At 40.7% G+C, this 24,938-nt stretch overlaps 1 protein-coding gene, 1 non-coding gene and 1 pseudogene across 2 annotated transcripts; all 3 read left to right on the forward strand.

Annotated features, from left to right (window-relative positions):
* Positions 1-1,700: 1,700 nt before the first annotated feature.
* On the forward strand, positions 1,701-5,171 carry LOC127757955 (calcium-dependent protein kinase 27). Its single transcript, XM_052283544.1, has 7 exons — positions 1,701-2,805; positions 2,897-3,040; positions 3,140-3,292; positions 3,368-3,483; positions 3,567-3,734; positions 4,445-4,669; positions 4,793-5,171. The coding sequence occupies exons 1-7, from the start codon at positions 1,893-1,895 to the stop codon at positions 4,910-4,912; spliced, it is 1,839 nt and encodes a 612-aa protein (XP_052139504.1). The 5' UTR covers positions 1,701-1,892; the 3' UTR covers positions 4,913-5,171.
* Positions 5,172-13,594: 8,423 nt separating this feature from the next.
* Positions 13,595-13,737, forward strand: LOC127758282 (small nucleolar RNA Z247). Its single transcript, XR_008013705.1, has one exon. It is a non-coding gene; the product is annotated as a small nucleolar RNA Z247 (small nucleolar RNA).
* A 3,767-nt stretch (positions 13,738-17,504) lies between these two features.
* On the forward strand, positions 17,505-23,867 carry LOC127756469 (probable serine/threonine-protein kinase PBL19; annotated as a pseudogene).
* Positions 23,868-24,938: the final 1,071 nt, after the last annotated feature.

The following is a 24,938-nucleotide window of genomic DNA, read 5'->3' on the forward strand; positions in this document are numbered from 1 at the left end:
TGGGTATGTGCACAGGCACGAAGTTTTGCCTACTAACCCAATTGCATATTACCGGGCCTTGGGTCGTGCATGGTTTTGCTCTGCCCATGCCCAACCCGGCCTGTGATCATCCCTAGGGAGATCCAATAAAATCACAATGCAAGCACACGTGTAACTTCTTGATAGTGATAGTATAGTTCAAATGACAAAGAGATCTGTACTCAATTTATAGTACTGATAATAAAAAACAGTAGTAGTCTTGAAGGTTGCACATATTTAAGTTGAAGTTGCATATATCCAATTTTAACTAAATTTAAAATTGCACTTAGTAGCGGCCTCCCTGCACGCTACCCACAGTGAAAAATAAGGAAATTGGGGAGAGGAAGCAGCGGGTTAACTGAGCGCGATTAGCCCGTTGCCCAAATGTGCGCGTCACATAGGTGGTGTTTGGATCAGGGACTTAACTTTGGTCTCTGTATTTATACACTAATTTAGAGTATTAAATATAGACTACTTACAAAACTAATTACATAAATGAAAGCTAATTCACGAGACAAATTTTTAAACCTAATTAATCTATAATTAGAAAATATTTACTCTAGCATCACATAGGCTAATCATGGATTAATTAGGCTCAATAAATTCATCTCGCGAATTAGTCCAAGATTATGGATGGGTTTTATTAATAGTCTACTTTTAATATATTATAATTGGTGTCCAAAAATCCGATGTGATAGGGACTTAAAAGTTTTAGTCTCATCTAAACAGGGTCATAGCCTGATAATACGCACGTAACTTGCACAAGATCTACAGGGAAAAAAGAATCGACTGATCGGAAATGCTACTAGGCGAGGGCGATCGATCCCCCCCCCCTCCTCCCCCTCCCTCCCTCCCTCCACCTGGTTTCCTTTTTTGGCACCGTATTACTTTCCTATTTTAGTAAATTTATGCACCTAAAGTTTATATACCTCAAGTTTACACATCTAAAGTTTAGAGACCAAAAGTTTATAAGTCAAAAGTTTATATATCCGATTCAAATTTGAATTTGAATTTGAATTCAAATATTTTTTATATATAGTATTTTTGTACATCTAAAGTTTATACACCTAAAGTTTATATACTCGATTCAAATTTGAATTTGAATTCAAATATTTTCTACATATAGTATTTCTATACATCTAAATTTTATACACCTAAAGTTTATAGATCCAAAGTTTATAAGTCAAAAGTTTACGTACCCGATTCAAATTTAAATTTGAATTTGAATTTTTTATACATAAATTTTTCTAACTTTTTGTTTTTTTTAATTTTTTTTTGTGTACTGTAATAGGAAGAGAAGAAGGGGAGGAGGAAGGAGAGGGGGGGGGGGGGGGGTTGGGCAGATCCGATCGCTGGGCGACGCCCAGTAGGCCCCCCTCGTCTGATAGCTTAAAATGTTTCGAAAATAGCAAAGCTGTTCATGTTATCGAAAATTTCCGTTTTTTAAAATTTAAATTGAGGACACGGGCACAAAAACGTCCCACGCAACCAATCAACCAATTTCCCGCGCGCTGTCACGCTCACACAGTTGAGCTCCCGCGCCGAGTCCCGCCACCCAACCGCGGCCCTCCCGCTGTTTCCCGCCAAATTTGGCACGCCGCCGCTGTTGCCTCTCCTTCTCCGTTTCTCTTCCATTTCCTCTCCATTTTTAGCTTCCCCCGATCGTCTCGTCTCCACCCATCCTTCCTCCCCCGCCGCGCCTTCGCCACCACCGCACATCATCGCTCGCTTCCCGGCGGAACGCGCCCCGTTCCGCCGCCGCCGCCGCAGGAGAAGACGACTACGACGACGACGAGCGGTGTTGTGTGAAGAGAAGGTGATCCTGACCGCCGCCGTACGCCGCCATTGCCGCCGGGGCCGCGGCACCGCCCCTGATGGGCAACGTCTGCATCGGCCCGCGCCGCAACTTCGCCAAGAACGGCCTCCTCGGCATCCTGCGGCCGCGCCACGCCGCGCCGTCCTCCCCGTCGCAGCCCACCACCACCTCCCGCTCCATCCCCGTCGTGCTCCCCTCCGCCCCCTCCTCCAAGCCGCCGCCGCCCACCCAGACCGCCCCGCCCGTACCCGTCGTCATCTCCGAGCCGCCGCCACCGCAGCCGCAGCCCGAACCGCAGCCCGCGGCGCCGTCGCAGCCGCCGCCACCGCAGGAGCAGCCCTCGCCGCCACCGCCCGCATCGTCGAACACCACCCAGCAGCCTCCGCCGCCGCAGCAGCGGCAGCAGTCGCGCGCCAAGAAGCCGGCGCACATCAAGCGCATCTCCAGCGCCGGCCTGCAGGTGGAGTCGGTGCTCCGGCGAAAGACTGTGAATCTCAAGGACAAGTACAGCCTGGGGCGCAAGCTCGGTCAGGGCCAGTTCGGGACGACTTACCTGTGCGTCGACAAGGCGAACGGCGGCGAGTACGCGTGCAAGTCGATCGCCAAGCGGAAGCTGCTCACCGACGAGGACGTGGAGGACGTCCGCCGCGAGATCCAGATCATGCACCACCTCGCCGGCCACCCCAACATCATCTCCATCCGCGGCGCCTACGAGGACGCCGTGGCGGTGCACGTCGTCATGGAGCTCTGCGCCGGCGGCGAGCTGTTCGACCGGATCGTGCGCAAGGGGCACTACACGGAGCGGCAGGCGGCCGGGCTCGCCCGCGTCATCGTCGCCGTCGTCGAGTCGTGCCACTCGCTCGGCGTCATGCACCGCGACCTGAAGCCCGAGAACTTCCTGTTCGTCGGCAACGAGGAGGACGCGCCGCTCAAGACCATCGACTTCGGCCTCTCCATGTTCTTCCGCCCAGGTAAACAAACAACCGGTCACGCACCATGGTCGTCGCCGCCATTGTCGCCGTCGTGAGGAGCTCGATCGATCTGCGTGGCTTTGCACTGCAGGCGAGGTGTTCACCGACGTGGTGGGGAGCCCGTACTACGTGGCGCCGGAGGTGCTGAAGAAGAGCTACGGGCAGGAGGCCGACGTGTGGAGCGCCGGCGTCATCATCTACATCCTCCTCTGCGGCGTGCCGCCGTTCTGGGCAGGTAGGTAGGCGACGCCGCCATTGACGAACAAATTTCGACCTCGAATGCTGAACAAATTTCTCGCCGCCGCCGGCGACATCGCCGTCGTCGTCTTCGCAGAGACGGAGCAGGGGATATTCGAGCAGGTGCTGCACGGGACGCTGGACTTCGAGTCGGACCCATGGCCGAACGTGTCGGATGGCGCCAAGGACCTCCTCCGCAAGGTGCTCGTCCGGGACCCCAAGAAGCGGCTCACCGCGCACGAAGTCCTATGTGAGCTCACCACTCTCTTGGCAATCCGCCATGGCTGCTTCCTGCAACACTGACACTGCTGTTCTTTTCTCGCAGGCCATCCATGGCTGCAGATGAGCGGGTCGGCGCCGGACAAGCCGCTGGACTCGGCGGTGCTGTCGCGGCTGAGGCAGTTCTCGGCCATGAACAAGCTCAAGAAGATGGCATTGAGAGTGAGCACCTGTCTTGCATTGTGGAAATTGAGATTTGTTCATGGTGATGGTGTGTGACATTGATTGGGCGATCGATTGCGCAGGTGATCGCGGAGAACTTGTCGGAGGAAGAGATCGCCGGGTTGAAGGAGATGTTCAAGATGATGGACACGGACAACAGCGGGCAGATCAACTACGAGGAGCTCAAGGCCGGGTTGGAGAGGGTGGGTGCCAACATGAAGGAGTCTGAAATTTATCAGCTCATGCAGGCTGTAAGTTTGTGCTCTAAACCCCTCTGCTAATCATATTCACTTGGAGATCTTGGTTGGTAAAGATGTTTTCTAAAACTATTATTTGCAAATTACTCCCTCCGTTTTTAAATATTTGATGCCGTTAACTTTTTTAAATATGTTTGATCGTTTGTCTTATTTGAAAACTTTAAGTAATTATTAATTCTTTTTCTATCATTTGATTTATTGTTAAATATATTTTTATGTATACATATAGTTTTACATATTTCACAAAAGTTTTTGAATAAGAGAACAGTCAAACATATGCTAAAAAGTCAACGGTGTAAAATATTTAGAAACGGAGGGAGTAGTAATTAGTTACATTTAACTTCTAGATTGGAATGGCACAGAAGTTACATTTTAGACTCTAGTTCTTCAGATCTTCTTATTATTTTTCAGATCTTCAGATATAATGTGACATGAAGGAAGCACACTGACTTGATTGTTCTCTGTTGATAGTCAAAGGAGTTGCATAGGACATTGTCCCAGTCCATGTAGCTCGGCATAACAATGATTAAGAACAAGGGAAATCGAATTGTTTAACCAAATAGTTTAGTCACATGTTCTTTTGTTCTTCTTTGCCTGTTTACTTATTGACAAAGTGTTAACTGGTAAAGACTGAACTGAATTCATCAATGTGCAACTAATTGTGGCAAGTGCATAACAAAACGTTTATCATGTTCTTTATGTAGGCTGATATCGACAATAGTGGCACCATAGATTATGGAGAATTCATAGCTGCCACTCTACACCTCAACAAAGTTGAAAGGGAAGATCATCTATATGCCGCCTTCCAATACTTCGACAAAGATGGCAGTGGATACATCACATCTGATGAGCTTCAGCAAGCCTGCGATGAGTTTGGTATCGAGGACGTTCGACTCGAAGACATGATAGGCGAAGTAGATCAGGACAATGTAAGATCATCCAAGAACCAATCCTACAATTTTGCGCTGCTATTAGGGTTGGCAACTCTAACCATGAAAGATTATCTTCCATCAGTAAATCTGACGTATTTTGTGCTATTCTTTTTCCTGCAGGATGGGCGTATAGATTACAACGAGTTTGTCGCGATGATGCAGAAAACAACAACAGGGTTCGGGAAGAAAGGTGGTCATAATTTTAGCGGTTTTAGGGATGCCTTGAAGTCACATAGCTGACAATGTTGTAGTGTTATATTGTATATTGGTATACCCCTTTCTATGGGAAATGTTGTTGTGCATACGTGTTGTAAATGTAAAGGAAATGTGTTCTGATCAATTCATAGGAGTTTTGTTAACTGAAGATTTCAAGCTTATTTTCTTGCCGGTTGGTGTCTTGCAAAAACATCCATCACCCCACGTTCAAGCAGATAAAAATGTTGTTTTCTGCCTGAACATTTGAAATGCTAACAATTCCCTTTGTCCTTTTGAGGCAACACAGAGATATACAGATAACATAACAAAAACAATTGCATAGCAGAGTTGAGGTGTATGAGTTAATATGCACAAGAAAGAGTAGCAATCAAATCATCAAGCAAACCGCAAGCCAAAGAGAGCCTATCTTCCATGAAAGTTGCAACAAAGTTTCACTTTTTACAGATTTTGTGGGGGAAATTAACCACATTGGTTGTTGGACTAGGTCCACTGTTCCCTTCTTCAGGCATGGATGGTGAGCAGAAGCTCTACTATCGACCCCTAACCACATGGAAGCCTAGGCACAAGGCTGGTAAATATTGTTGAGGTAGAGGTGACTCTCACCTCTAATCTTATTCGTATCATCTCCGTACGCATTACCTTACCTTTTGAGATTACATATCATATAGGGATAAGTTTCTAGATATCTATAGTACTCTGACTTCACGTGTTGGCGACTTCCATACTCCCAATGCCTTCCATACTCAGTATAACTCTGTATCATCTGTCTGAGTATGAGACAGAAGTATTAATTCATCAATGGTAAGCTAACGAGAGTGTGTCTGTGTGTGTGCATTGTGTATTTGTGTGCAATTCTTCCCGGGAGAAGCAGTATAGGCTATATATAGTGAGGAAGGCAGCTGGCTGGGTGGCTGAATGCAGATCTTAAGAGAACCGGCTCACAACAAGAGTCCACACTTGGAGAAAAAATATATATACATATACTTACTGTAAATATGTACCCGCTGTTAAGAAAACAAGGAAGGTAGCCCACGTATTCGCGCGGGCATGAATCGTAGACTGTGTTCGCGTGTGTGAGAGAGAAAGAGGAATGCGCGCGACAGAGAGAGCGAGAGATAGAGAGAGAGAGGGGGGAGAGTGAGAGACTCTCGGTCTTATCTGCGCGATAGAGACCACCGGTCAGCTCGGCTCGACTTTTTAGTGTCGGTTTTTTAAAAACCGAGTGTCGGTTTTTAATTAACCGACACTCCTAGTAAATTAAAGGTGTTAGTTTTTGTTAAAAAAAAGACACCTATATTATAGAAAACCGACACCTACAGTCTATTAAAGGTGGTAGTCTTTTTTTTATTTTCATCCTACAGTCTATTAAAGGTGGTAGTCTTTTTTTTATTTTCATCCCGCAGAGGTCGGAAATGATATATAGGTGCCGGTTTTATCACTTCCTATAGTGTGATCAAATCATATATGTATGATTTAGTTACTATGTAAATAATCTAACAACATAAGCATATTAGAATACTTTTATGATTTAAATGCTATAGTTGCCTAAATGTTTTTGACGTAAATTTTGCTTTCTATTAGAAGAAGGAAAATAAGAGAGATAAATAGATAATAGAATGAAAAGAGAATGGGAATAGGAGCGTACAGAGTACGTATGTATATGCATCCGCACGAATAGAGTGGGGGTCCAATTTAGAGTTAGATTAGGATGGGTGGATTACTTTTTTTTGCTACATCTATTCTAATGGTCAAAAAAAAGATGGGCCCACTAATTTAAATGATAATCAAGAGTTAGATGTTTCTTTACCACATGGCAGCTTAGAAGCGTTTGTAGAGTGCCATGTGGTGACATATGAGCGTTTGTAGAAAGTTTAATGGACTTTTAGTATATAACTAGGAAGGTGGCCCACGCGTATGTGTGGGCACTTATATTATTGAAAGATAAGATTATTGTTTGATCAAAAATTTTGTCTCATAGATTAAGCGCAAACTAAAGTTCGGATAATGTTATTTTATAATAATTTAAGGGTTCTATTTTTCTTAAGGTATCTTAAAAACCATTCACAAACTTTTGAGTAGGGGAAGTATTAAGTACTTACGACTTTTGAATCATTTTTTTTCTCGAGTAAATAAGAAACTATTGCTAGTTAATTATCGTACAGTCCATCTATATGCATACCGCGTAGTATAGCCACAAATAAAAATTACGAGACAAGATACTCAAAATTCTTGTGATTAAATAGTCTCATAAAGGCGCATGATATAGTAAGAAAGGGAGAGAAGGGTATGCATGGAAAAAAAGAAGAAAGGGAAAAATGAAAAAAGGGAGAGGAAGCGTACGTACCCTCGCACGTAGGTGCATACCTATGCCACGGGACGAGAGGTGGGATCTTGTAGTATTTAGTTTATTCTAAGATCAATTTAATCTAACAGTTTATAATATTGGATGTCCCGATTTAAGTGAAAATTAAGCAGTGGATACTTTGCTTTTTTTTCTTAGAATTTCTAATATTTGCTCTAATTTATTAGAGCACCACGTGGCAGCTTGAGAGCATTTTAATAAATTTTAAAGGACTTAACACATGTAATTAAAATATTAACCGCTTAATATATATGTATGGGGCATATGGTTATATTTGTTCCAGCTTCCTGCATGTTTATATGCATGTAGAGAGAAATTAATTGTGTGGCTAGCAAGCCATTAGATGTCTAATTAATAGCAATTAATTTTGACACCTATTTATAGTTGTTTATAGTAGCTCTTATATATTCATCTTACGACTTTGATTATCCGTTGATCCCAATTTACTGATCACCATCACTCGCATGAAAAAAATACGTACTACTTAGGGTTTAGGACAGCTGAAATTGATGAATTATCTGATTTATGTTGTAGCTATTTGAGGGTATAAACAAATAAATTGACTTCTAAAAAGTTAAAATGTGGTTTAAAAAAGACACCATTTAGAAACTTGGAAAGCGTGCAAACAAAAATCCAACTATGGAATCTGGAAAAAAAGAGGGTCTTAAACTCCCTTACAACACCCTTGTCTTTGTAAGAGTTCTCTTGATATTCGTTAATATTGTGCTCAGATTTATAATATAATAATTTCTTTCACCTATATGAATAAATAGTACAAAATCCAAATACGACATAACACGATACATTATAATTATTCTATAATCAACTCTCGGTTTCATCTTAAACAGAGCTAAATGTTGGAAAAAACACAAACCACAGTGTTTAATTCTTCTCTCGCTGCATCATACCTTTAATTTTCTTTCCATGTTATTAACAAAATTAATCATCTCCATAAATGATTTGATATGTGGCATAGCGGTAGTGCTGCGGCAGTCATGATCACCTTAGATGCCTCAGATACGACGCTTTGCACGCGTGCAAAAGGCAAAGGTGCAGACGTGCATTGTGCAGTGGGCCAAAAAGACGATTTCGGACGCTTTATTTATTAGCAAATAATATATCAAATGATTTAAATAATGGGTCTAGTTGTTCTAGTGTAAGTGTATATTAGTGAGTATAGATTTTAAATTGTTAATTTAATGGGTACACAGTATATAGTATATAATGTTGTAGACTTTATTTTGAAAGAATGCATTATTTGAGAATAATAGTCCAATGTAATAAAAATAGTTCCAATGATTTAAATAGTGGGTCCATCAGTTTAAGTGTACGTATAAATCAGGTAATATAGATCTTAAATTGTTTATTTGATAGGTACGCAATATAGATGTGTAAACTTTATTTTAAAATAGTGCATTATTTGAAAATAATAGTATAAAATAATGAGTACATATGTTTAAGTGGAAATTATATTACATTATTAATTTAATGGTAACATATAATGGTGTAAATTTTATTTCAAAAATTGTAGAGCTAATTTAGTTACATGTGAGTTGTATGATGGTAGATTTGTTTGTTTGTAAAATTATGGTGATTTAAAAAATTTCCATTATATAAATGGGAAAAAGAAGAAAAAAAGGAAAAAAAAAAGAGGAAGGGAAGGAAGCGTACGTACATGTTACGTACGTATACCCACACATGCGCGGTAGGAGGAGGAGAGGTGGGACCCCCAGTATTTGGTTTGTTTTAAGATCAATTTCATCTAACAGTGTATAATATTGGACCCACCAATTTAAGTGAAAATCAAGGGGTGGATGTTTTGCTTTCTTTCTTATAATTTCTAGGATTTTCTTTAATTTATTAGAGCGCCACGTGGCGGCTTGAGAGCGTTTGTAGAAAGTTTAATGGACTTTTAGTATATAACTAGGAAGGTAGCCCGCGCATATGCGCGGACACTTATTTAATGTTGCTTAACTTTTTTTATTATAAATGTTTACATGTAGATTATATTTTCAAAATAGATCTTCACTCTATTTTAAACATGTTTTAGTTAATATCTGGTTATGACATATTACATGAAACCATACAACCCTAAATTTATGACAATGACATGAATTTATGAGAACAACATGTGTCACGATAATAAAACAATAATGGAATAATGGAGTTTTTTTTATTTCTATTTGTAATATATGTGATTTTCTTACCTGAATAAAGTGTTTTTTAAAATACTACCACGATAAAATCTCCAAAGGACCATATTGTTGGTTATATTTTGACAAATATATATAATTTTGCATACCGTATTTTTCAACGCCTTTCATAATCACATAAGATACCTTTACTTATTAATTTAGAGAATGAATCTATTTTCCCAAACTTATTTATAATAACTAATTGATTGAAGTATAATTCATAGTCACATCAATAGAGTGCATGACATACATTCATCAAATTATGTCTGATAAGTTGGAATTCCTCAACTATAAAAAAAATATATCATGAGTAGTTTATTGCGCATGTTACTTGATTGTTCATTTGTTATCAAAACTATTTGACAAAGAGAAAAACATACATATATGACCATAAATCCTATGATGGACTAAATGGTTATATTATAGCAAGATCACTGGCTTGAAATATTTTTCATAATTATTTTTTACATTTATGTAACATTTAGGTTGCCCACTTATCATATACTATTGAAATAGTTCTAAAAATTAAAAAAAAGATGAGAATCTTAATCTCAGACATATTAAATCTAAATCACATCTGCTTAAAAATACACAACTAAATTGTGTTGTTTTCAATTATTTTACATATAGAGCTTTAAGTTAGTATTATATAGTCATCAAGTGTTATTTGACACCTAGAATATGATGTAAAATTATTTGAAATAGGAAAAGTACAAGTTACCCCCTAACTATTACGGTCGACCGAATTACCCCATAAACCCAAAACCAGACATCTTTCACCCTCAATTATTAATAAAATATGAATTACCCCCCCCCCCCCAAACTCAACCTGGAGTAGTTTTGGTCCTACATGGTAGTCCAATCTGCATTTAAAAAAAATAAAATAGGTGGGGCCACATGTGACACTCTGTACCCTCTCTACCCCTCTCCTCTCTCACCTCTCTCTCTCTGCCTCTCTTCCTGAATCCCATTCCCCAGCCTCTCTCTTCTCCCTCCCATTGCTACTGGGCCGGCCGGGTAGGCACACTGTCACCCCGCTGCTCTTCTCCTCCTCCTTCGTCTATTCCCCTACGCTTGCTTGCTTGATTGATCCGCCTCGTTGTCTCATCGGGAGAGAGGCATTGGTGATGGGGATCGATTAAAAACCGTGGTGGGACGACATGCTATGGTAGACATAGTTGCGGCCGTATTTGTTGGCCAAGTTCTAGATGGCAGGGGTGTAGCAGAACCTGGCCATTAAGGACCAGCGTAGGTTCTCGCCTCCGGCACCTGCAACTCTCATCATGCGACAACGATATGCAACGGAAATGATGGAGACGACGGCCTCGATTGGAATGCGCATGTGGCTGCCGAGTCAGCTGAGGAGGAGCGGCCTCCGCCGCTTGCCGCCCCTAGCCTTGCCGATTGATATGTGGAGGGAGAAGAAAGAGAGAGATGATGAAGGGGTGAGGAAGAGATATGATATATGGGTCCTACCATTTTTTAAGAAAATGCTAACTAAATTGACACGTAGGACGAAAAACCACTCCGCATTGGGGGGGGGGGACGTAATTCGTCTGGTATTAATAGTTGAGGGTGAAAGATGTCCAGTTTTTGGGTTTATGGGGGTAATTCGGTCGACCGTAATAGTTTAAGGGGTAATTCATTATTTTTCTGATTATTATTATAACATTATTTATTATATGTTGACCTCATGTATAATGATGTATTTATGAACATAGACATCAATAGTTTATTTAATTAGAGGATCCGACTGGATCACAAATTAGATATATGATTTTAAAATAATTTATAGATAGGATGTTTAAAGAGTATTCATAGGATATTTTATTTTTATATTGTAAATGATCTAGTTTAGCTATGTATATTTGCATAACTTTATAGAGTAATATATTTTATTTTAAAATAGTATAATATCATATTTTATGGAGCATCGAGTTTTTCAGTGGCACTGCGTACCTGCTTTACGTATGTTTTTTTTACTTATTAATCGCTTTTATCGTAAGTCGGTACATGTTTTCATTTCTTCCGTTGAAGAGGAGATAAGATTCATTGTTTCTTCTCCGTATGTACGTACGTACATACAAAGATAACTTACGTTTTGTTTCTTTGTCCGGCCCACAGTATTGATGCAAAAGTATTCTTTTTTTTAAAATAACACATCCAATCTAATGGTCTAAAGTATTGGGTCCACCAATTTAAATGAAAATCGACAGGGAGATTTAATAGTGCCATGTGGCGGTCTAGGAGTATTTATAGTAACGCCACGTGGCGGCTTGAGAGCGTTTCTAGAAAGTTTAATGGACTTTTAGTATATAATAGATAGAAGATAGATAGATAGATGATATATGATGTATGCGGTGCATCGTTGAATGGATAGATAGGTTCAGATATAATCTGTTGTAACAGAATAGATATTATCTATCCAACAACCTGCACTATCTTGTAAACCACAGTGATGGTTATTATCACCAATATATGAACAAAGGTGCGGCCCAAGAGGGTTCAACACTTCTGCACATCTGGTGCTTCATATGGTATCAGAGCCCCACTAAAATCGCATCTGCTCGAACTCATGGGGAGTTCATCCAAGGCGACGGCCAGCAATCTGCTTGGTGGAAGCACGATCTTGGAGAAACTCTCCAAGACTAGGGGTGAAAACGGGGCGGGTATTTCCCGACCGTCCGCCCGGCCACATTATTTCGGGTCAAATTCGGGTCGGAAATTCGGGTACCCGAACCCTTACATGGATACAGGTTCGAATACGGGTAGTTTTTGGCGGATATGAAATCGGATTCGGGAGCGCGGTATCCGACGGATACGGATTATTCGGGAAATTATGCGGGTATTACCCGGTAATCTATCCGTATATTACCCGGATAGATGGACAGCAGCCCAACAGGCAAGCGCCCAACAGCCCACACCCAAAAGGCCAACCAAACAAAGTGACAAGCACAAACCCTAGCCTTCACAGTTCAGATCAGGGCAGGCCGCAAGCTGGCAAACAGCCAGGCAGCGCCGCGCTGCATGCGTGCATCCAGCACCGCCGCCGTGCCTTCGCGCTAGGCGCTAGTGCTCACTGCAGTCTGCAAGTGGCTACTCGGCCGTGCCCACCGACCACCGGCCGCTGTCGCACATCGCCGCGTGGGTGTCCGACAAGCCGACGACCGTCAGACTGCCGCCGTCTACTTTGGTACAGTTTTGCTGATAGGCATTACTATGCCATAAGCCCCTAATATATTCATATTATGCATATAGGAAATGGCTGAATGGCTATTGTCTATGTGGTATATTTGGTTGTTGCTTTGACTTGATATCCGAATAAATATTCGTAACCGATAGTGTTTGTATCCGTCTTGGTACGTATTCGTTTCGTATTTATATCCGACATTATCCGTGCTTTTATTCGTATCCGATAATATCCGTGCCCGACCCGATCCCGATTAAAAAATGTGGGTTAGGATATGGGAAGGATGAAATCTGACCGAACCCGACCCGATTTCACCCCTATCCAAGACCAATCACGCGGTAAGGAAAGCGTAGATTCTGGGATTGGTTCGAGGAACCCATCTTGAAGGGCACCTCACCGGCACGACGGCAGCTCCGACTGCTATAATCACGAAGCAAGGTGACAACGAGCTAATTAAGGACAGAGGTCCGGGGACCCAAATCCAGTCTATGAAGAATGGGTGGCAACTGGTAAGCAAATCCTGGCACAGGTAGCCACATGCAGCACCTCTGCAGAGCAGGGTTCACTTTCTCGGTTTGGGACTTTTGATAGGGGTCACCGAAATCCCGAAATTTCGGAAATTTTGGTCCCAAATTTTGAGCAAAATTTAGTTGAATTTGAACAAATATTATCCAAATTCATGAAAAAATTGAAAAATTGAAAAATTTCGGACGAACTAATATCGTATTGGAGTGGACCGAAATGACCGAAATTTCGGAAATTTCGGTCCGAAATTTCCAACCCTGCTGCAGAGGCGTGCAGGATGCTTGAGGAGATATACTCCTCGGTGATAATAGCGCGCTTCATCAACACTAGAATCGCTCTCTTCAACACCAAGAAGGGCGATCTAGATCTATCCGTCGCTGACTATCGCAAAGATGAGGGTGCTTAGTGATGAGATGACCGCCGCTGTCAAGAAGGTTGTCGACGATGAAGATCTCATTTCCTATTTCATTGCTAGCTCGATGACAACTTTGAGCCGGTCATCTCATCCATTGTCAGTAAAACCGAACCGATGATTAATTTCTGGGAGAGGCATACTCCTAGTGGCTCAGCTTTGAGCAGTGCCTGGCTCGTCGACAAACCACCGAAGCGTCAGTCAATATGGCCAATCGAGGACGTGGCAGCTAACAGAGCAGGCACAATGGCAACCATGACCACGGGAACAATGGAGGCTACAACGGTGCAAACCGCGACCGAGATCATGGAAACAGTGCCACCGGTGGGTGCCAAGGAGGAGTTGATATCAGGCACAAGTGCTAACTCTGCTATAAAAGAGGACATATATACCAATCTTGGAATTTACTTTTCACTAATACAGATATGTGGAACTAGTACTTGAAGTATATATCTACCTATTTTTGTAATTGCCATGTTGGCTGTCTTTGTTGTTTCATTGGGTTGGATTGAGATGTTGTTAGTCGACTCTTTTTGTCTTCGCCATGGCTATGATTTTTTTCTGGGTCCACCAGTGCTACAGGAGGTGATGTGTCGATTGTCTAAGGTGAAAGAGCCACAAAATTTTATTTGGTCATTTCAGATTTGCTAAAGTTCTACTAGTAGTTATTTCTTTCCGTTTGTTTTAAACTCCAACTTTAAACTTCAACTTTCTCGTTTTCTATTAGCACACTTTCCAAACTTCTAGATATTGTATTCCATTAGCACACTTTGGTCTAGCTGGACATGACCCGGTCGTAGACTCGGTAGTACTCCCCAAGTGATATTAATTTATATGGCTCTCCCATGCTTGATCCCAGCATAAATTGCGCCCAAGAATCCAAGATCGCCACTTCCTTTCTACACTTGCTTCACCATAGAAGGTTAGTTGATCCTAGTTCAGCTCCTGCTTACCTTTTCTTTCTCTCTCTCTCTCTCTCTCTCTCTCTCTCTCTCTCTCTCTCTTTTGCTAGTGACGCTTACTAATTTTATGCGGCAAACATTCCCTACATCTGAGAAAGCTTTTCTCAGATTTTATACGACACACAACTTCTCTTCTGCAAATTAGAAAATGCCAAGCAATATTTAATATTTTCTTTAATTTTCTTCACTTTGTGAATGCCACCTATTTTTGTTTTGTATTCATCTCGGCTGTTATACCATGTGATAATTTGGCTCCCATGTCGTCTATCATTAATTTGAGTTTTTCTGCGTTTGTTCGTGTGTTCTTGCATGTCGTTCTCAGTTAATGATCGAGCAATCCTCTAGCCTCTAGGCTTGTTCCTTTTGTAATGAACATAGGCTGTGTGTTTAGTTCGTGTCCCAAAATTTTTTTTAGTATATGGATACATATTTGAAGTATTAAACGTACAGTAATAAGAAAATAAATTACAGATTCCGCCCGTAAATTGCGAGATAAATTTTTTAAGCCTAATTAATCCGTTATTAGCAAATGTTTACTGTTGCATCATATTATCAAATCATGGCGTAATTAGGCTCAAAAGATTCATCTCGTGATTTACATGCAAACTGTGCAATTGGTTTTTTTTCGTCCGCATTTAGTGCTCCATATATGTGTCCAAACATTTGATGTGATGGAAAGGTTGGAAGTTTAAAGAAAAAATTTTGAATCTAAACACAGCCATAGAAGTGTTCCTGATTTTATTGTACGTGATCCAAGAAGGGGAACTTATATATTCACATGTTTCTCAGTCAAAGTAGTTGGGTTAGGTATCAGGAAAGTGTGGTTGTCTAATCTGATGAAGTTATTGAATCAGCTCATGGCTTTACTGCTAAGATGTGTGTGTTATGCAGTATTACATATACCATCCTTTTGAATCATATTAGAGAACTTCCATATTTCCATAAGATGAATATGCAGTGGGTTTCGCGATATAATTAAAGATGGCAGAATTGGATTCTTTATTTTTATGAAAGAGTAAAATACACGGCCGGTCCTTAAAGTTGAGCGCGGGTGTCACTTAGGTCCACAATCTTGTAAATTGCACATCTAGATCAACCATCTTGTTTAAGTGACTCATTGAAGTCCAAAGGACCTCTAACCGGGTTGGCTGGCTTACGTGGCGATCCAGCGTGACAACATATTTGCATTTTGCCCCCCATTTTGCTTCCCCTCTTCCTAAATCTCTCTCTCATGCGTCGGTGGCGAGCGGCGAACGGCGACGCGGAGGGGCGGGCATCGGACGGCGGCGCACGGGGACGGCCCCGCTGCCCTCCCACGCGGCGTCGCTGACTCTGCCCTTCCGCTCCGAGGCTGCGAGACTCCATCGCTGCCACCGCGCCTAGCTCGTCGCTGTCGTCTTCAACCTGGGGGTGCGGAGGATGGCGTTGATGGCGGGCGGCAAGAGAGGAGGCGTCGGTGGCGGGCGGGAGAGGAGGCGTCGGTGGCGAGCGGCGAGAGAGGAGGCATCAGTGGGGGCGGGAGAGGAGGCGTCGGTGGCAGGGAGATCCGGTGGCCGACGTCGGCGCCAATGACGTGCGCTGGGTGCTGCGCCTCTCCACCACGCCCGCCTCGCCGATGCTTCCGCCTCTCCTCCATGGCCGCGCCGTGTGCGCCGACTGCTGGCCCGCCCCCGCGCGCGGCTACATGCCTTTGCCTCCACCTCCGCTGCCGACTACACAAACCCGCCACCGGCGCCCGAGTGAGCCCCGCCTCTCCCGCTGGCCGCTCACGCTACCTCCTTCTCTGCTCCGCCGACGGCCGCCCGAGCAACCTCCGCCTCCGCTGCTGCTACCAGTGCCCGAGCGTCATCCTCGTCGTCGTCCTCCACTCCTCCGTCGCCATTCTCAATGCCGTCGTGCTGGTGAGCTAGTGAGGGGCGGCGCGGCAGCAGGATCCCGACGCCGCCGCGATGTTACGGATCCCGGCGTTGCCGTGACGCCGCCGCCTGCCCCCGTGCTCTCGCCCACCGCTGCTCTACCAGCCGCAGCCACTCGCGCGTGTGTGTCGTGCTAGTGTGTTGCTTGCTACTGGCGCTCGCGGCACCATCAGTAGCGGCGGTGGCGCGGCATGACTACAACGAAGGATTTAGGGATTTTTGTGCTGTCCATGGCACTACTGTTGCGGAGGGGCTTGTTTGTAAAATTGGTGCTTGTGTGGCGTGCCACGTCGGCGGTCAGAGCCGGTTAAGTGGGGTTTGGACCTCAATAAGTCACTTAAACAAGATGGTAGACATATATGTGCAATTTACAAGATTATAAACCTAAGTGACACCCGCGCTCAACTTTAAGTACCGGCTATGTATTTTACTCTTTATGAAACAATAGATCAATTCCTACTGGGTATATATTAATACGTTTAAACAAATAAGAACAGAGTTCAGTGAAATCCTACTAGTTTTATATTATTAATAAGTTGAAATAAAAACAGAGTTCGGAGGAGTCAAGGAACTGAAAAGCAGAAAAGAAAAAAAAACAAAAATTGATGCTACAAGGATTCTAGCCGTTCTATAATCCAAGATGAATGTCCCACCATGGATAACCATGGCGAATTCATTCTTGCACTGATTTCTGCATTATGCTCCATGAATAGTATAATTATCTCCATACAGAATTGGACAGGAAGGGAGTAGTATTTTACTATTTCTAAATGATGCAATGACAAATATTTCCAGGTTGTTCAAATATTTTTGTTGCATCAGTAATACTTATGTAACATCATAAATTTAAAAATTGTTAACAGAGCTGTTCGGAAATAAGTGCTCAAGGCAGTGATCTTTTTGTCATTTGTGACCTTAGAGATTGGGTTGATTTTGATACATCTTCCTGGTAGGCCACAATTTTGTCACTACAAATTATAATCATTTTTTATATTTATAGTCTTATAAAAGAAGCATTTTGATTTTGCTCTCAAATGGTAGAGGCAGGTAATAAATGGCCACGCAAGGTAAACAGTGCAACACTCTAGAAGATTTGCTATTCGATGACATAGGAGACCCATTGCCTATTAAGCTATCAGTACTGCAAAGCATCACAAATGACTTCTCGGAAGAGCAGATTATTGGAAGTGGTGGCTTCGGAATAGTTTATAAGGTATGTCTGACTAATTCTTGATTTTATCAGTTATAGGAGCATTTCAAAACCTACCATCTTGCTAATTTCGAACAGGAAGTCCATGTTACCTTACCAACTGAATATATAAATGTCCAACTGGAACCGTACAACTGAACCAGTATACCATATTTTTATACTGATTGGAGGGTCCTCCAAAGTCACATGATAATTCATGAGAACACGGGCTGAAAAATTTCAGGAAAAACAGAAATTGACTTAGAAATTATTACGATTGTCTATGATGGATTAACATGACTCGTCATAGATGAGTCATCTTTGGTGGGCCAAAAAGTATCTCGTTTAAGACCGGAGAGGACCCGTCACACATGTCAGGTCATCTGTGACGGGCCATAATTGTAACCCGTCACAAAATGATCTATGTCATCTATGACATCATAGATAATGTTATGAACCATCATAGATGATATCACTCATTTTTTAAAAAATTCACGGATAAAAAATTCACTAATGAGTAAAAGTTCCAAATTTCGAATTTTCTAAAAAACCTCGGTTGGAGAAATGCCCTATATAAAAGTTGTAGATCTCAATATAACTTTATAACTGACAATATTTTCATTAGAGATCGTATACATCCCCAAATATGCATTAAAGTGATGAGATCTATTTTTAAAAATGAAAAATTGACTTTTTCAAATGACCTCAGATGAAAACATGGTATGGATCAAAGTCGTCGTAGAGCTCAACCAGATCTACAACATTATAATTGACAATAGTTTTATTTGGGATAGTTTACATGCCCTAAGGTGAGATCTATTTTGAAAAACAAAATTTTAAATTCTTCAAATGATCTCAGACGAAGATATTCCATATATAATATTAAACACGATGAGATCTAAAACATTTTAGTTGATGATGTTTTCATTTGAAATCATTTAGAGTGTTAAATATATGTTACATGCTTTGGAGAGGAATAACTGAAACAATAATATTGAAAGAGAAATCAAATCAACATGTGCTCTATAGTTGATGAGTTTGTAAGGGTGCTCTTTTTAGAGAGGGAGGTCTTGAGTACTAAACACAACAAATGCAAGCATATCTACGTTTCTAAAAAAATGTGGAATTGTGGGTAGTGGCATGTCATCATGTATAGAATGGATAGATAGTGAAATTCAAATTTTTTTAATTTTTTTTGGGTGCACATTTAAAGTTCAAAATCATGACTCGTGATTTAACATCAATGATGGTTCGTAAGTTACTACCCATCAGAGATGAGTCATCAGTGACGGGTGAGAAGTTGTGACACGTCAGAAATGACTCAGCATTGATGGGTTGAAAGTTACTACTCGTCAGAAATGACTCACCTGTGATGGGTGTTCACCCATCAAAGATGGTATTTTGTCATCACTGGTCACTTTAACTCTGACGAACACCGAACCCGTTAGAGATGACGAGTTGATGAGACCGTCATCTTTGACCTGGTATGGTGTAGCAATTAACATATAGAGTTGAAAATTCACAGGGAGTGCTTGGAGATGAGCTTGTTGCGGTGAAGAAGCTTTACTCATTTCATGCAATTAAAGACGAACCATTTCAACGCGAGGTTGATTGTCTCATGAGGATTAGGCACTGCAATATAGTATGGTTTGTTGGGTACTGTGCTGAAACATCTACAGATGTGGTACGAAAAGGAAGGGAAAATATGTTTGTGGATTCGAAAGAAAAGTTGCTTTGCTTCGAGTATCTACGTTATGGAAGCCTTCGCAGTCATCTTGATACTGGTATAACTATATGTGATCCATTTGCTCCATTTATGATGTTCATTCTGAGTAAAAATATTTACATTGTGGAAAAAGTAATAGAAAACCACTAGTGTATCGGTAAATACAACATAGTAATAAGAGGTTTGTTGACCTAAAATTGTGCAAATATAATTAACTCCAAATTTGAGTTGCGGGCAAAATTATGGTACCTACATGGCCAGCCACCACTATATATTGTAATGGTCATATATTCGAAGTGCATGGCAATGGTGTGCCAAAATAAAAGGCATTATGAATAATTTTGCAATTTATACTACAAGGCTATGATGTACTATTTATTTGTCGTACAGCCGGATCTTGTGTGCTTCAATGGCAGATTTGTTACCAAATAATCAAAGGTATTTGCCTGGGTTTGCACTATCTGCATGAGAGGAAGATAATTCATCTAGATCTCAAACCAGATAACGTACTGCTCGATGACAGTATGGTGCCTAAAATTGCGGATTTTGGTTTGTCAAGGCTCTTGAGTTAAGAAAAAAGCCGCATGGTCACTGAGAGAATTTTTGGAACAAGGTTAGTCAAGTATGTGTGTGTGTATATATATATATATGTGTGTTTATATACATATGTATACATGTATATGTATACACGTATGTATATACATACGTATATACGTATACATGTATATATATGTATATATATATACACACACATATATATATAGAGAGAGAGTAAAATTAACTCAGGCTCCATGGTGCACGGGCTCTAAGATTCAAATTGAGTATATACCTAATTTAAATGAGTTTGAATTTTTTTAAATGTTTGTATGAATATTAACTTCCTTACTAACAAGTTCAAACAAGTTTGAACTGAGTTTGAACAATTTTTGTTAGATTTTGGTTCTAAGTATATAACATCCAAACATATAATTAGTTAGGTGTGTAATAATGAATTGTGAATATAAAGTTGAGTTTGAGTTGTTTTCGTTGATAGGTATAGGTATGAATTAAATTCTTATATCTAGGTATATACTCATAATTTGAAAATTTTAAAAAATTTGAGAGAATTTGTGTGTTTCATATACCTTGGAGTCCGGGTACAATGGAGTTCCATATATATATATATATATATATATATATATATATATATATATAGAGAGAGAGAGAGAGAGAGAGAGAGAGAGAGAGAGAGAGTTTCATATATCTTTGCAAATGAGTTTTCCCGTGGATCCGCTTTCCTTGGACCTGAGATTACAGTTGTCCATTGATGCAGGAGATACATGGCACCCGAATACTTAGTTAATGGAGATATCACAGTCAAGTCAGATATATACAGCTTGGGTTTGATAATCAGAGAGATGGTGATGGGTCCTAATAATGAAGGAACAACGACAGAAAATGTATATTCAAGAAGAAATAATTAATAATCAGTACTACATTTTAGATTGTTTGAGTTAATACTACTACGTGTGTAACTTTTTGCTAATGAAATTGAATTGCTTGTCAGGTACTGGAAATCTGGAGGCGTAGGTTGGAACAGGATTCATCAAAGATGAGGCAGACGCCAATCGAAATGCGTTACCGGCAAATAATAGAAGCGTGCATTGAGATATCAGAGACATGCATAGCGGGTAATCCAGATAAGAGGCCAACCACAGGGGATATCCTTCGTCGGCATGAGAAAGAGGAAGCAGGGAATTGGTCTATCGTCCCAGTTACTCCAGTTGTAGATTGGGTATAAATAAATCATCTCTTACTATAAAATTAATTATTTTATAGATCACTAATTCCTAAAATTTAACATGCAAACATATCATATCATCATCAACTAATAATTATAGTCGATATACCGAGTTTTCATTGCAAACCCCCAAGATATTATTACTACATACTAAGGATAACAACATTTAAACATCATGCAACATGCATGCTATATCATTATAATTTATTAATCTAATAGTTTTAGAGATTTAAAATGTAAACTTGTCAAATCATCTTACATAATTTGCATAATGTTTCAGTATTTCTCTCCATTATTTTTCTATAATATCCTATATACCTATATAGTTCATCCTTATTTAGTTTATGATATTTTTCTTTTCTCATTAAGTAATAGCACATCAATTGTTTTTAAGTCCTTAGATGATTAATTTATGGTTCAAATTATCTCTTTTCTTTTCTTCTCTCATTGAGTCATATTATCTCAATTTTTTTAGCCCTTAGATGTATGGTCTAAATTATCTTCTTTTGTTTCCTCATAAAGCAACATCATCTTACTTTTATATTTGGATCATCATTCTATATACTATTTAAATTTAATTCACATTAACTTACGTAAACTTATGTTTATTTAAGATTATGTTGTTTAAACTGTCTCACACATTTTTTTACTCATTTTTATCATAGTAAATTTCGCAACAGCGTAAGGGATTTCATCTAGTATGCATATATACTATCATGTCGCTTGAACAGTACATCTTTCATTCAAAGATTCACCAAGTACATCCAAAGAGCTTTAGATGATGACGAGTATACTGAAAAGTAATTACCGTGAGCCCGAATGTTTGGCTGAATATAAGTACTCCCTCTGTCCCAAAATAAACGTAACCATTAGTTTCCGTATATAACTTTAATCGTTCATCTTATTTATTTTTTTTAAAAAAATAAAAAGCATAAGTCAAGTATAAAATACTATTCATGTTTTATAATCTAATAACAATAAAAATACTAATCATAAAATTTTTTTAAATAAGACGGATGATAAAAGTTGGACACGGAAACTCATGGCTACGCTTAGGGGCTGTTTGGATGGGGGACTAATCTGTAGTACCTGTCACATCAGATGTTTGGACACTGATTAGAAGTATTAAACATAGACTAATGACAAAACTCATTTCATAACTCTGGAATAATTCGCGAGAGGAATTTGTTGAGTCTAATTAATGTAATTCACTGGGAGTACCAAGCATAGACACAGGCAAATAAGGGAAAGGGATGTCTTAACTGAAAACAGAGAAAGACAAAAAAACTAACAACAGGCTCTTTCATTGCCGATCATTTACTTCGAATGGTTCTGTGATTAGCTTTTATTTTGCTTCCGTGGCAGATAAGCTCGCTATCCAGGTTGATGGAGAGCATAAAGCGAATGGCTGTAACTTCACCCGAACCGCGAACAATTCGAGGTGAGGAGTCCAAAGCGTTGCAATTGCAACCTGGGCCTTCTCAGCCAGGGGACAGGAGACCAGCTGATAAGGTAAATGATGAAACAAATGCCCAAATTTATATAAATATTAATAAATTGATTTATTAATATTTATATAAATATAGATAATACTAGAATTTCTTATATTGTAAAACGGAGGGAGTAGTACTAACAGACATTTACAGAATCTACTGTGGATTATACTTGGTACCGAACAATCCAAATTTTTATATTGGTTGACGAACGAATGTAGAGTTTTTGGTTGGATGCTACAAGCAACGCCAAGTGCTACATGCTATCATCGAGATTATTAAAGGTTACATGGGGAGAAAGCCCCGAGCACTGGAAATGGATCACCCTCCCCGATTCTAGGTAAGGTTTCCATACTGAGCAAACTTTCAAATCCCTACATTTCATATTATAAGTCTTTGACTATTTTCTTACTGAAAGTACTTTAAATTTGCCCAAGTTTATAGTAAAATATAATAATACTTTTAATATAAAGCAAACATTGTATCAAAATATATTTGATGCTAAATTTAACCGAACTAATTTGCTATCATAAATGTTGCTAATTTTTTCTATAACTTTGGTCAAAATTAAAGAAACTTTGAGTTAAAAAAAGTTAAATGACTTATAATATATATTGAAACGGAAGGTTTATTTTCTCCGTTGGAACAAAGGTCTATTTTCCAAATCCATGAAACAGGCACATGTATATTAATTTGTTTTGTTTTCTCTGCTGGTACAATACAAAGGCTTGTTAATTTCCAAATCCTGAAAACATGCACATATTAATTTTTTGTGTTTTATTTTTCCTCTGTTGGTACAAAGGTTTGCCGAATGCGCGGAGCTCCTAAACGTGTACTGGCTGGCGGTGATTGGGGAGATCGCAACGGAGGACCTGACGCCGGGTACTCGCTACGCGGTGTACCTGGTGTACAAGCTGACGGGCACCGCCGTCGGCCTGAGAGGTGGCCAGACGCAGAGGTCATCGCTCAGGCTCTACGGCGAGATCACCGTCTCCACCGGCAAGGTCAGCGTCGACGTCGTCCCTGCAGCGGCGCGCGGAATGGCCGCCGGCGTGGCCTATCCTGTGGCCAGGGGAGACGGCTGGATGGAGCTCAAGCTGGCCGAGTTTGCTGCCGACGAGAAGCTGCTCGGTGAGAAGAAGGTGATAGTGGACTTCCGCGAGGAGAACGACCATGTCAAGAAGAGTGGTCTTGTTATAGAGGGCATGGAGTTCAGGCCCAACAAGTGAAGCCCGCAAAAGGCTCAACATTTTGTTCCACAAGAACAATTTCTAGTATCCTAACTATTCTCAGCACATAAAACGACAAGTTTTATCTCTTTAATATACTTTATCTATCTATCACTGTTAGTATTTTAATAATAATGAGATATTTTGATCATTTTTACTCTCTACTAATTTCACTATGAGATACCACTACAACAAAACAACCCAATCAATGGAGACATCTTATTTGTAGGTTAGAGACGAAACGTCTCCCACAGATAACTGGGACGCTTTATAACAAAACAACCTAATGGAGACATCTTATTTGTAGGATAGAGACGTTTTATTTCGCCTCCCACAGATAACTGGGACGCTTTTATAAAACGTCGTAGGAACGTCTCCGTTTACACCGTCGCGTACCTATATTATTTAAGACGTCGCGTACCTATATTATTTAAGACGTTGCTACAGACGTGTAAATTGCATCTCTACAAAATATAGAGATGCTTTTATAGAAGCATTAATATAGTCATGCACATCTTAATATATTTGATATTAACGCTTTCATCTGGGCTCGAACACAGCACCTGCAGGTTGCAAAGTTCATGCACTAACCAAGTCATTAACATGAACAATCTTGAAGGTAAATAGATAGTTTTTCTTATATTGCAACTCTGCAAACATGCGTACTGTAGCAGATACATTAAAAGGAGACCGGAGGGAGTATACTCTTCTTAAATAGATAGTTTTTCTTATATTGTAACTCTGCAAACATGCGTCCTGTAGCAGATACATCTCAGCAAAAACAAATAAAAATTAATAGGACCTGCTTGTTAGCGTTGGTTTTTCTCTCCACCTTCTCTGCTTCTCTATCCGTGAGAGGACAGAGCGCTGCCAGCGAGGGCCAGTCCAAACAAGGAGGGAAGGAAGGGGGCTGCACGAGCTCGGCTGTCCCACGCATGGTGAGTGGGCGGCCAGCGGCCAACGGCTGGGAGGATATGGTGGGCGCAACGGGGAGGGCGCAGTGGGGGTTGGAGATGGCAGGGCACTAGCGAGGGGGTCGTCAGAGATAGCGGGACAGCGGTGAGGTGGGCT

This window comes from Oryza glaberrima, chromosome 12, assembly GCF_000147395.1.
Source record: "Oryza glaberrima chromosome 12, OglaRS2, whole genome shotgun sequence".
NCBI lineage: Eukaryota > Viridiplantae > Streptophyta > Magnoliopsida > Poales > Poaceae > Oryza > Oryza glaberrima.